Genomic DNA, 11,896 nt, shown 5'->3' with positions numbered 1-11,896 from the left:
CTGTGGAACATTAGGATGCAAGTATCTTTTCAAACTAGTGTTTTAATTTTTTCGGATATATACCCAGGAGTGGGTATTGTTGATTTTGGTTTGCTAGGATTTTGTTGACGATTTTTGCATCTATGTTCATCAGTGATATTGGCCTGTAATTTTCTTTCTTTGTGATACCTTTGGTTTTGGTATCAGGGTAATGCTGGCTTGATAGAATGAGTTTGGGAGTGTTCCTCCCTCTGCAACTTTTTGGAATAGTTTGAGATGGAGAGATGTTAACTCTTCTCTAAATGTTTGGTAGAATTCACCTGGTCTTGGACTTTTGTTTGTTGGGAGTTTAAAAATTACTGATTCAACTTCATTACTGATAATTTGTCTGTTCATATTTTCTATTTCTTCAATTCAGTCTTGGGAGTTTGTACGTTCCTAAGAATTTGTCCATTTTTTCTAGGTTGTCCATTTTATCGGCATACACTTTTTCATAGTAGTCTCTTATGATCCTTTGTATTTCTGTAGTTTCAGTTGTAACTTCTCCTTTTTAATTTCTGATTTTATTGATTTGGGCCCTCTCTCTTTTTTTCTTGAAGAATCTGGCTAAAGGTTTATCATTTTTAAAAATCTTTTCAAAGAACTCTTTGTTTCATTAATCTTTTCTATTTTTTTAGTCTCTATTTCACTTATTTCTGCTGTGATCCTTATGATTTCTTTCTTTCTATTACCTTTGTTTGTTCTTCTTTTTTATTTTCTTTAATTGTAAGGTTAGGTTGTTTATATGATATTTTTTCTTGTTTCCTAAGGTAAGCTTGTATTGCTATAAACTTCCCTCTTAGAACTGCTTTTGCTGTGTCTCATAGGTTCTAGATCGTTGTGTTTTCATTTTCATTTGTCTCTAGGTATTTTTTGATTTCCTCTTTTGATATCTTCAGTAATCCATTGACCATTTAGTAACATGTTTTTTGGCCTCCATGTTTTGTGTTTTTTGTGTTTTTTTTCTTGTAGTTGATTTCTAGTCTCATAGCGTTGTGGTTGGAAAAGATGTTTGATATGATTTCAGTTTTCTTAAATTTACCAAGGCTTATTTTGTGGCCTAGCATGTGATCTATCCTGGAGAATGTTCTGTGTACACTTGAAAAGAATGTGTTCTGCTGCAATTGGATGGAATGTTCTATACCTATATCTATATCTATCTATCTATCTATATATCTGTTAGGTCTAATGTGTCGTTTATGGCCAGTGTTTCCTTGTTGATTTTCTGTTTGGAAGGTTTCTCTGTTGATGTAATTGGGATGTTATAGTTTCCTACTATTATTGTGTTACTGTCAGTTTCTCCCTTTATGTCCATTAATATTTGCTTTATCTATTTAGGTGTTCCTATATTGGGTGCATGTATTTTTACGATTGTTTATATCTTCTTCTTGAATTAATCCCTTGATCATTGGATAATGTCCTTCTTTGTCTCTTGTAAGAGTCTTTATTTTAAAGTCTGTTTTGTATGATATAAGTATTGCTACCCTGGCTTTCTTTTGATTTCCATTTGTGTGGAATACCTTTTCCCATACCCTCACTTTCAGTCCGTGTGTGTCTTTAGATCTGAAGTGGGTCTCTTGTAGGCAGCATATGTATGGATCTTGTTTTTGTGTCTATTGGGCTACTCTATGTGTTTCGATTGGAGCATTTAGTCCGTTTACATTTAAAGTAATTATTGATATGTATCTTCTTATTTCCATTTTGTTAACTGTTTTGGGGTTGTTTTGTTGGTCTTTTTAGTTCCTTTCTTCTTGTTTTGTTCTCTTTCCTTGTGATTTGGTGACTATCTTTATTGTTATGTTTGGATTCCTTTTTCATTTGTGTGTGTGTATACTTATTACAGATTTTTGGTTTGTGGTTACTATGAGGTTTTTATATAGCAATGTATATATGTATACATGATTGTTTTAAGTTGCTGATCTCTCATTTCAAATGCATTTTAACAACCCTGCATTTGTACTCTCCACCCCCATGATTACTGATTTTGATATCATATTTTACATCTAACTGTTTTGTTTATCCGTTAACTGCTAATTGTGGATACAGATGATTTTACTAGTTTTGTCTTTTAACCTTCCTACTAGTTTTGTACATGGTTGATTCTTTACTATATATTTGCATTTAATGATGAACTATTTCCTTTCATAATTTTCATGTTTCTAATTGCGGCCTTTTCTTTTTCACTTGGAGATGTCCCTTTAACATTTCTTGTAAAGGTGGTTTAGTGGTGCTGAACTCTTTTAGTTTTTGCTTGTCTGTAAACGTACTGGTCTTTCCGTCAAATCTGAACGAGAGTCTTTCTGGGTAGAGTATTCTTTTTTGTAAGTATTTCCCTTTCATTACTTTGAATATATTGTGTCACTCCCTTCTGGCCTGTAGAGTGTTTGCTGAAAAGTCAGCGAATAGCCTTATGGGAGTTCCCTTGTATGTCGTTTTTTGCTTTTCCTTTGTTGTCTTTATTTTTTTAAATATATTTTTAAAGTTTATTTTCATGATGTTTATTTTGTTTTTGTAATTTTCAGGTGTCAATTTATTTCTCCCTGAACATCCTGGTTGAAATTCCACCCTTGACTATTCCAATGCACTCTCTCTCTTTTTTTTTGGCCACACCGTGCAGCATGAGGGATCTTAGTTTCCTGACCAGGGATCAAACCTGCTCCCTCTGCAGTGGAAGAGTGGAGTCTTAACCCCTGGACTGCCAGAAAAGTGCCCCTTTGCTGCTTTTAATATTCTCTCTTTATCTTTAAATTTTAATTATTGATACAATGTGTCTTGGTGTGTTCTTCCTTGGTTAATCCTGTGTGGGACTCTCTGTGCTTCCTGGACTTGGGTATTTGTTTCCTTTCCCAGGTTAGGGACATTTTCAGCTATTATGTCTTCAAATATGTTCTAGCCCCTTTCTCTTGCTTTTCTTCTTCTGGGACCCCTGTAATGTGAATATTTGTGTGTTTGATATTGTCCCAGAGTTCTCTTAAACTGTCCTCATTTCTCTAATTATTTTTTCCTTTTTTCTGTTTGGCATCAGTTATTTCCACTACTCTCTTCCAGCTGGCTGATCCATTCCTCTGTATCATTTAGTCTACTGTTGACTCCTTCTAGTGTGTTTTTCATTTCCGTTGTTGTATTCTTCATCTCTTTTTGGGTTTACTTTATATTTTCTAACTCTTTGTGAAAGACTTCTCACTTCTTGCTCTGTGCATTCATTCTTCTCCTAAGTTCTTTGGTCATCTTTACAGTCGCTACCCTGAACTCTTTCTTGGGTAGATTGCCTATCTCCACTCCACTTAGTTCTTCTTCTGAGGTTTAATCTTGTTGCTTTGTCTGGTGCATCTTCCTCTGTCACCTCATTTTGCCTAAGTTGCTGTTTGTATTTTTATGTATTTTATGTATGTGTTATATTTCTTAACCTTGGAGAAGTGGCCTTCCGCAGGAGACGTCCCAGCATCCCAGCAGTACATGCCCATCTCATCATCCAAGCTGTATGCTCTAGGGGTTCCCCCTATGAGAGCTGTGTGATTCCTTCTGTTGTGGCGGGCTATGTGGGTGTCTGATAGGCTTGGTTGGCCCTGGTCTGTTTGTTTGCCAGGTTCTGCCTTGTATGGAGCTGTTGGCTGCTGGTTAGTAGGGCCTGGTCACAGGGCTGCTGACTGCAGAACTCCAGGGAGCCCCAGGGCTAGTGCTGGCTCACTGGTGGGCAGAGTCAGAATCTAGAAGACTCCAGGGTGTTATCTGCCTACTGGTGGGCGAAGCCAGGTCTTGGAGTTAGTGCCAGACTACTGGCAGGCAGAGCCGGATCCTGGAGTCTGGTTGCAGGGCTCAGGGGTCCCAGAGCTGGTGTCAGATCACTGGTGGTGGGGGTGAGCAGTTCCTGATACAAGTGGCTATGATGATGTCCGGGTTGTCCCAAAGCTTGTATTGGCCTGCTAGTGGGCAAGATTGAGGCTCAGCTGGTCCCAAGGTAGGATCTGGCCTGCTGGTGGGCAGGCTGGTTTTGTAGGCTGTGGGACTGTGGTTTTCTTGCATGTAGTGTCTGCCCCCTGGTGGGTGAGGCTTGTCCAGAGGCTAAAGCAGGCTTCCTGTAGTGCAGAGCTGGGGCCCTGAGGATTCTGGGGCTGGTGCCTGCCCACTGGTGAGTGGAGCTGGGTTCTGGAACTCTGGTGGGTGAGGCCATGTCCAGAGATGGCTGTAGGCTCAGGGGGTCTTAAGGCAGCCTGTCTGCTGATGATGAAGCTGTGTTCCCACCCAGTGACTTGCTTGGCCTGAGGTGTGCCAGCAGTGGTGCCTGCAAGCTGTTGGGCCAGGGCAGGGCTGGATCCTGGAGCAATAAGCTAGAGGGAAGATTCCACAGTGGTGCCCCCCAGCACCAGTGTCCACGTGGTAGAAGGAGCTCCCAAGGATAGCTGCTGCCAGTGTCTATGTCCCCAGGGTGAGCTTCAGTTGCCTCCTGCCTCTCTGGGAGGCTCCCCAAGATCAGCAGGTGGGTCTGACCCAGGCTCCTATCAAATGTTTGCTTTTGCTCTGGTTCCCAAGGCCTGTGAGATTTTGTGTGTGCCCTTAAAGAGTAAAGTCTCTATTTCCCCCAGTTCTCTGGGACTGCCAAAATTAAGCCCTGCTGGTCTTCAAAGCCAAATGCTCTGGGGGCTTGTCTTCCTGGTTCAGGACCCCTGGGCTGGGGAGCCTGATGTGGGGCTCAAACCGCTCACTCCTGTGGGAAAACCTCTGCAATGGAATTATTCTCCAGTCTGTGGGTCACGTACCAGGGAGTATGGGACTTGACTGTATCATAAGTCTGCCCCCCTACATGTCTTATTGTGGTTCCTTCTTTATGTTTTGTAACTTGTAGCTTTTTACTAAGCACAGATGCAAGGGATTTTTGTCTAGTAGAAAAGAGAATCCCCAAAGTTACAGATCTATTGCCCTATAGCAGCGGTCCCCAACCTTTTTGGCACCATGGACCGGTTTTGTGGAAGACAGTTTTTCTACAGATGGGGTGCGGGGGAGATGGTTCAGGTGGCAATGCGTGCACTGGGGAGCGATGGGGAGCGGCAGAAGCTTCGCTCTCTCGCTCACCCGCCACTTGCCTCCTGCTGTGCGGCCAGGTTCCTAACAGGCTGCGGACTGGTACCGGTCCACAGCCCAGGAGTTGGGGACCCCTGCCCTATAGGATATTAATTTGTTTTTCTCTAACTTAACATTTCAGAATGCCATCCCCCATAACTATATAAACCTCTGTTCCTCAGATGATCTTTGAATCAGTTTAATTGTTCCTTCATTAATGGGTTAAATACATCTTTGACACACATTCAATCTATATTTGAATGTCATGTTTTTAGCTTTTAAAAAATTATACTATGATGTCTTGTTTTGACAAAAACACAAATCCAAAGTTCAGCAATTCCGACAGATTCTTTTTCCTCTTAAAGTTAAAGTTAAATTGGAGACTCTCTATTAATGCACTGCTTTTGTAACCAGAGCAGAACAGAACAGTAATTGTTGCTTTTTAAAAAATAATTCAGGCCAGGGCCCACCTAGGAGGTAGTCGGGGAAAGAGAGATGGAGGTGAGGGGGCCGACTCCAAGTATCCCTTCTCAAGAAATAGCGTTCTCAGGTCCTTGATGGCTGATCTTAGCTTCAGGTCCAACACGCATTTCTGAACTCGCTCATCTCTGGGGTTAGCACAGACATGCTGCTCCCTCTTGGTGATGAAGCTGGGAAGCAAAGGAGGGAAAGATTACAAACAGAGGAGGGTTCAGCAAATGGGGATGGGGAGGCCCATCCTCCCTGCCCCTCAGATTCCCCACTCGGCCCAGCCTCTTCTTTCCTTGCTCTGCTGCAGGAGCTCAGAGTGGCCCCTCTCTGAGACCCTCCCTCAGCCTCCGAGACTCCCTTAGTGACTCATGGAGTTTCCTTGGGCGGCGTCGCTCCTGCTCTCTCCTTCCTTCCCTAGCTTCCCTCTTCCCCGGGAACATCTCATACCTGATGCCCTGCAGGATCCCAATGAGGACATAAGCCTCAGCTGACCTGGCAGGATCCAGAAGGTGGGACTTCTCTGGACATCCATCCATCAGGCGCCTCCCCCAACACCCCCAGACATGGCCAGTGAGCTTGGCACTTACATGACGGCAGGCCGGGAACACGCACTGGTCGTTTCTACATAATCTTTCATGAATACACATCGGATATTTCGTGAGGTGTAAGACATGCAGCAGTCAGTGGGACGGTGAAAGCCTACAGCAAGAGAAAGGGTCACTTCTTAAGGACTGAGTCTGAGGAAAACTAGATCCTTTCCCCCTTTGCTCCTGAGTACTGGGAAGGGTAAGAAGGTGCAGGACTCGAAAGGGATGTTTTCCTTGTGTGCCGGCACTTGCTGGTGTCTCCTTGCTTCACTCTCCCCAGGGTTGAGCTGTGTGTCTGAGGGCATCCAGGCAGGGCCACAACAGAGCAGGACCATTCCTCCCAGAAGAGGAAGGGTCTGAGGCCTGCAGGGGGCACCAGAGAGCACGCCTCCCCCCTCCCCGAGATGAGCCACAGCCAGGTGGACTAGAAGTCATCTACCGAAGAGGCCATCTATGGACCCGTGGCCCATCCTGAACTTCCTTGGAGATGTTCACCACCCACAGGACCCTCCTCTCCCCCCAGGCCCTGTAAACGAGGTAGACTGAAGCCATTGAGCAGATCTGTACCTGCTGGCTGTTTTTAAATATATACAGTAACAAAATTTTACCTCCTTGAGCTATTGAGTGTTCATTCTTCAGGTTCGGCATCAGGTGTTCTATTTGAGAGAAACAGTAGAGAAGGGAAGAAAAATTACTGGGAAGCAGTTGTTTCAACATCTCCATCTATCTCATTCCTCAACCCCATCCCCTGGTAGGGAGGCAAGGATGCTGGAACACTGGACCAGACCTGCCTCCAGGCCCATTTTCTCTATCAAGGCCCTGAGACTTCTCAGGGAACTTTTGAAAAAGTTTGAGACATGAAAACATTCTATTGACTTGAATACAAAAAGCAAATTGCAAATCCAACACAAATAAATCAGTTGATTAGCTACATAATGTGATACAGTCCACAAAGCTTTCTACACATTTTTGGAATTCACAGGACTCTGGAAGCAGACAAATTTTTCATTAAATGATTTGGTGGCACAATGTCACCCAAAGTGAAGTGAGCCTATCTACAGGCTTTATTTACTCCTTTAACATAGGAGTAAATGTGTTTGCTGCAGAAATATTACTGTGTTTGGTTAATGTGTCTCTCAGACTCTGTCAGGGATGTTAAGTAATGTCCAGGTATGTGTTACCTTTTTAAAAATATATATTTTCAGAATGTGATAAAATGTACATAATATAAAGTATACAATTTTAATCATCTCTAAGTGTACAGTTCAGTAACATTAAGTACATTCACATATTGTGCAACTCATCACAATCCATCCATGGAACTTCTTTCATCTTGCAAAACTGAAACTCTGTACCCATTAAACAATAACTCCCCATTTCCCCCTACCCCATCCCCTGGGCCACCGCCATTCTACTTTCTGTCTCTGAATTTAACTGCTTGAAGTACCTCATATGAGTGGAATTATACTATTTGTCCTTTTGTGACTGGCTTATCTCACTTATCATTATGTCTTCAATATTCATCCATGTTGTAGCATGTATCAGAATTTCCTTATTTTTTCAGGCTGAATAATATTCCATTGTATGTATATACCCTGTTTTTCAATCCATTTGTTTGTCAATGGACACTTGGGTTGCTTCCCCCTTTTGGCGATTAAAATTCATGCTGCTGTTAGCATGGTTGTACAGGTGTCTCTTCATGGATCTGCTTTCAGTTTTTTGGGTATATCAAGAAAAGGAATTGCTGGGTCATATTTTATTATCTTTTTAAAACCTGAAAAATTCCGCATTCCACAATACATCTAGCCCCAGAGATTTTGATAAGGGGTTGTAGACCTGTATTATGCTAATTAGGCAAACACAACTAAACTTTTAGCTCATTTCTTATATAGTTACATATGAATTATATTAAATGAGGCATGTGCACACACTTCAACATGCTTGATATGATGTGTGGGGGGCTTGCAAAAGTCTTAAATGACATGTCTTTCCATAACAGCTTGTTAACTAGCTTGTATCCTAACGCCACCACTTACGGCTGTGTGATCTTGAGCAAGTTATCTAGGGTTTCTATGCCTCAGCTTTCTCACTTGTAAAATGAGAATAATAATAATAATAAGCAAAACCATATAATTTGCTGATTGTCTACCCCACAGCATTGTTAGGAGGATCCAATGTATTAATATCTATAAGACGCTTAGAACAGTGCCTGCTTTCACATAGGAGGTACTAGATATTTATTTGTTAGATAAATAAATATGATTAAGTAGACTTGGGTGAGTCACTTGCCAGGCTTGTCCAATTTCCTCCCTGAAATGATAGTTTTACACCAGAGGGTATATAATAGCTCTAACATCATAGAATTCTATACCTCTTTCTACACATTTACAATTTTACTACAATTCTCTTGATCTAGCCCATATGGTCCTATATCAGCTAAGAGAAAGTGTCAGATAATTCTGGCCATGAAAGGGAGAGAATTGTTTCCCCAGGTGGGACCAATCACCTGTATGCAGTTTTCCCCAGGGATCGAAGGCTGCAGGGAGAGGTCTATACCTACTGCTGCTGCTTTTAACCAAGTATCACATCCCTGTTGGGACAAAGGTGTCCCTCTGCGTCTCCTCCCTGGACTGCGCGTTACCATCAACCTGCCCACCTGTGAGAAGGCTCACTGAACTCACCAACTGCAGCCTGGCCAGCAAAGATGAGGCAGGAGAGGGCAGCTATTGAGGTCTTCATCTTCCCCGTGCACAGCCAGTACCAGCCTGAGAACTCCTGGGCTCTCTGCTCTCTGACTCCCCCAGACCCCAGCTCTGCCCTTGTATTTATAAGAAGAGGGGGACCAGGAAGTCACAGGGCAGAGGTCAGAATGCTGTTCTTTGGCTGAATAACAGACAACACACTATTTCTAAAAAAGGGAACGAGGCTGGGAAGGCAACAGGAAGTAGAGGGCAAGGATGACTTGAGGCTTTCCCAACTGCCCAATGGATACAGGCAAAGGGAGGGACTAGTTTATGAAGGATACTTCCTCTAGGAGGTTCACTGAATACTTTAATCAGAACTTTTTCCTCGGGAGTTAACCCCATTCAAGGGCATGAACAGCCTGTTATCAGGGGTGACCAGAGAGGACGCTCTAACGTGTGAACCCGGTCATGTGACTCCTCTCTTTGTTTCACCCCCACATCCAATCCAGTAATAAATACGATTGGGTCTACTTTCAAAAATGTGTCCAGAATCTTATTATTTTTCACCACATCTACCCTCTCCATCTTGTCCGAGCCAACCTTATCTCTCACCAGGATTCTTGCAAAACCTCCTAATTTGTTTCCTTCCTCTGCCCTTGCCCTGTTTCACTTCATTCTCAACTTTGCAGCCAGAGTGATCCTGTTAAAATATAAATCAGATCAAGTCAATCCTGTTTAAATGCCGCCGATGGCTTTTTAATCTCCCCAGTGTAAAGCCCAATCCTCCTAATAGCCTACAAGCCCCTATGTGCTCTGGTCCCTGTTTTCTCTCTGTTTTCAGGCCCTATTACTTCCCCTCACTCATTCTGCTTCAGTTATACAGGCTGGTTCAGAGACTTTTGTTCCCTCTGCCTTCGTTACTCTTCCCTTAAATTACTGTATTACTTTCTCCCTAACTTCCTTCAGCTCCTTACTCAAATGTTATTTTTCTGGTTAGTCTTTCTGGGACACTCTATCTAAAATTATAACCTCCCTCTGCCCAAATTTCTTGTCTTAATTTTTTCTCCTGTGCACTTAACACTATCTAATATACTATATACTTTACTTGTAAATCTTTTAGTATCTGTCTCTTCTTCTAGAACATAAACTCCATGAGAGCAGGGATTTTTGTATCTTTGTTCCTAGTTTAGATTCCCCTGAAAGCAGAGCATGAGAACTATGGGGTGAAGCTTGATAATTTGGGAAGTATTCCTAGGAGCAGGAATGAGAGCCTGGCCCAGTTGGTGGGGATTAGCATTTGATTCTGCTGGGACTTTTTGAAGTGCCTTATGAATGCATTGCAGAATATTTTGCCTGGAGGAAGAAAGGAGAAACATTTATCTCCTGGCTTTCATCCCTGTGGCATTTTAAAATATGGCCACAAATTCGTTGACATGCTTCTCATCAAACAGTGGGGTCTGTTTTCTCCCCTTGAAGCAGAGAGGGCTTTGACTGGTTCCATCAATGGAGCATGCCATGTGACCTCTGAAGCTAGGGTGTGAAAAACCATGGGGCTTCAACCTTGATCACTGGGGACACTTACTCTTGGAGCCCTGAGCCACCATTTAAAAGGAGTGACAAGCTTGAGGCTGCCATGCTGTGAGGAAGCCCAAACTACATGCAGGTGTTCTGGCTGACAGTCCCAAATGAGCATAGTCTTCAAGTCATCCCAGCCTAAGTGCCAGACATGGGAGTGAGGAAACCTGTAGATCTGCACTGTCCAATATAGCAACTACTAGCCTCATGTGGCTACTGAGCACTTTAAATGGGGTTAATCTAAATTGAGATATTCTGAAAGTATAAACTACACACTGGGTTTCAAAGATTTAGTACCCCCCCAAAATATAAAAAAACTCAATAATTTTTTATATCGATTACATGTGGAAATGATAAGGTTTGGGATATACTGGATTAAAGAAAATACATTATGAAAATTATTTCATCTGTTTTACTTTTTTTTTTTTTTTTTAAGCCATGCCACGTGACTTGCGGGCTCTTAATACCCCAACCAGGGATTGAACCTGGGCCAAGGCAGTGAAAGTGCCGAGTCCTAACCATTGGACTGCCAGGGAATTCCCCTGTTTTCCTTTTTAAATACGGCTACTAAAAAATTTAAATTTACATATGTGACTTGCATTGTATTTTTATTGGACAGCACTGCTCTAGATGGTTCCCCATCCCTTTGAGTCATTTCTTGCTAATTGTGTCTTCCCAAGCATGCCCCAGGCATCATCAGCAGAGATAAGCCATCTGGGCTGTGCCCTGTATGAATTTCTGACCCATAGAATTTGTGAGTAGAATACAGTCGTGGTCATTTTATTCCACTAAGCTTTGGGTGGTTTGTTACACAGCAATAGATGGTGGGGACAACCCTTCATTGGCCAGTGGTGGATCACAAATATTAAATTCCTCACACTTCTGGTTTGCTAATGCATGTGTGTTATAGTCTATCATGATTTCCACAGCTCAGGATCAGAGAAGCCCCAGGGCAGGAAGCTAGAGTTATGAGGCAAGAGACCTGCATGAAGCTTGTGTAAATCTAAGAAAAGTGATGACTGAGCAGTGGCTGAATAAAAGGGTGAGGTTGCAAGGATGTGAAGTAATACACAATACGGTCCACCCTTTGCTTCCCTCCAGTGTGTTTGTGCTTTTACGACGTCTAATCCGTCACAAAGCCTCCTTCAAGATGGTTGTATTAGTTCTTTCAGCTTCAAAAGAACCCATACTGTGTACTCATACTAGTACATCTCTACTCCCCACCTCTGCCTTCTCCCCAGGAATCCAGCAGAGCCTAATGTTGCAGGGATGGGAACCACAAATAGATGACTGGGAATTATGGAGAGAGGGGCCAACCCCTTCGTTCCTGAGTGTTTTAGCCACTGGTGACATAGCATCATCTGACAGCCTTTGATTCAGTGCATATACTGCATTCTGGGAAGGTCCCAACCCTGAAGTTTGTTGTTGCCTCAGCTAAATTATTAGCAGCCCACCATTCTCTTGATCTGGCTGCTTCTGGGTGATTAAGTACATGGTAATACC

At 42.7% G+C, this 11,896-nt stretch overlaps 1 protein-coding gene across 1 annotated transcript; it reads right to left on the bottom strand.

Annotated features, from left to right (window-relative positions):
- Positions 1–5,259: 5,259 nt before the first annotated feature.
- Positions 5,260–9,018, bottom strand: LOC309649756 (C-C motif chemokine 15-like). Its single transcript, XM_082440193.1, has 4 exons — positions 8,816–9,018; positions 6,743–6,790; positions 6,135–6,246; positions 5,260–5,726 (listed from the first exon to the last, which is right to left on the bottom strand). Exons 1-4 carry the CDS (start codon positions 8,871–8,873, stop codon positions 5,531–5,533), a joined length of 414 nt encoding a protein of 137 aa, XP_082296319.1. The 5' UTR covers positions 8,874–9,018; the 3' UTR covers positions 5,260–5,530.
- Positions 9,019–11,896: the final 2,878 nt, after the last annotated feature.

This window comes from Balaenoptera physalus, assembly GCF_965194825.1.
Source record: "Balaenoptera physalus genome assembly, chromosome: 20".
NCBI lineage: Eukaryota > Metazoa > Chordata > Mammalia > Artiodactyla > Balaenopteridae > Balaenoptera > Balaenoptera physalus.
The sequence above is the reverse complement of the archived record's forward strand: the minus strand, read 5'-3'. Positions and strand labels throughout refer to the sequence as shown.

Bases quoted from the DNA above. Each gene is read 5' to 3' on its own strand.
- LOC309649756 (XM_082440193.1), bottom strand. From the start codon at position 8,873: ATGAAGACCTCAATAGCTGCCCTCTCCTGCCTCATCTTTGCTGGCCAG. The intron at 6,247-6,742 runs GTAAAATTTTGT...CTCTTGCTGTAG, and splicing joins ACACTCAATAGCTCAAGGAG to GCTTTCACCGTCCCACTGAC. The intron at 5,727-6,134 runs GTAAGTGCCAAG...TTTGCTTCCCAG, and splicing joins TGTTCCCGGCCTGCCGTCAT to CTTCATCACCAAGAGGGAGC.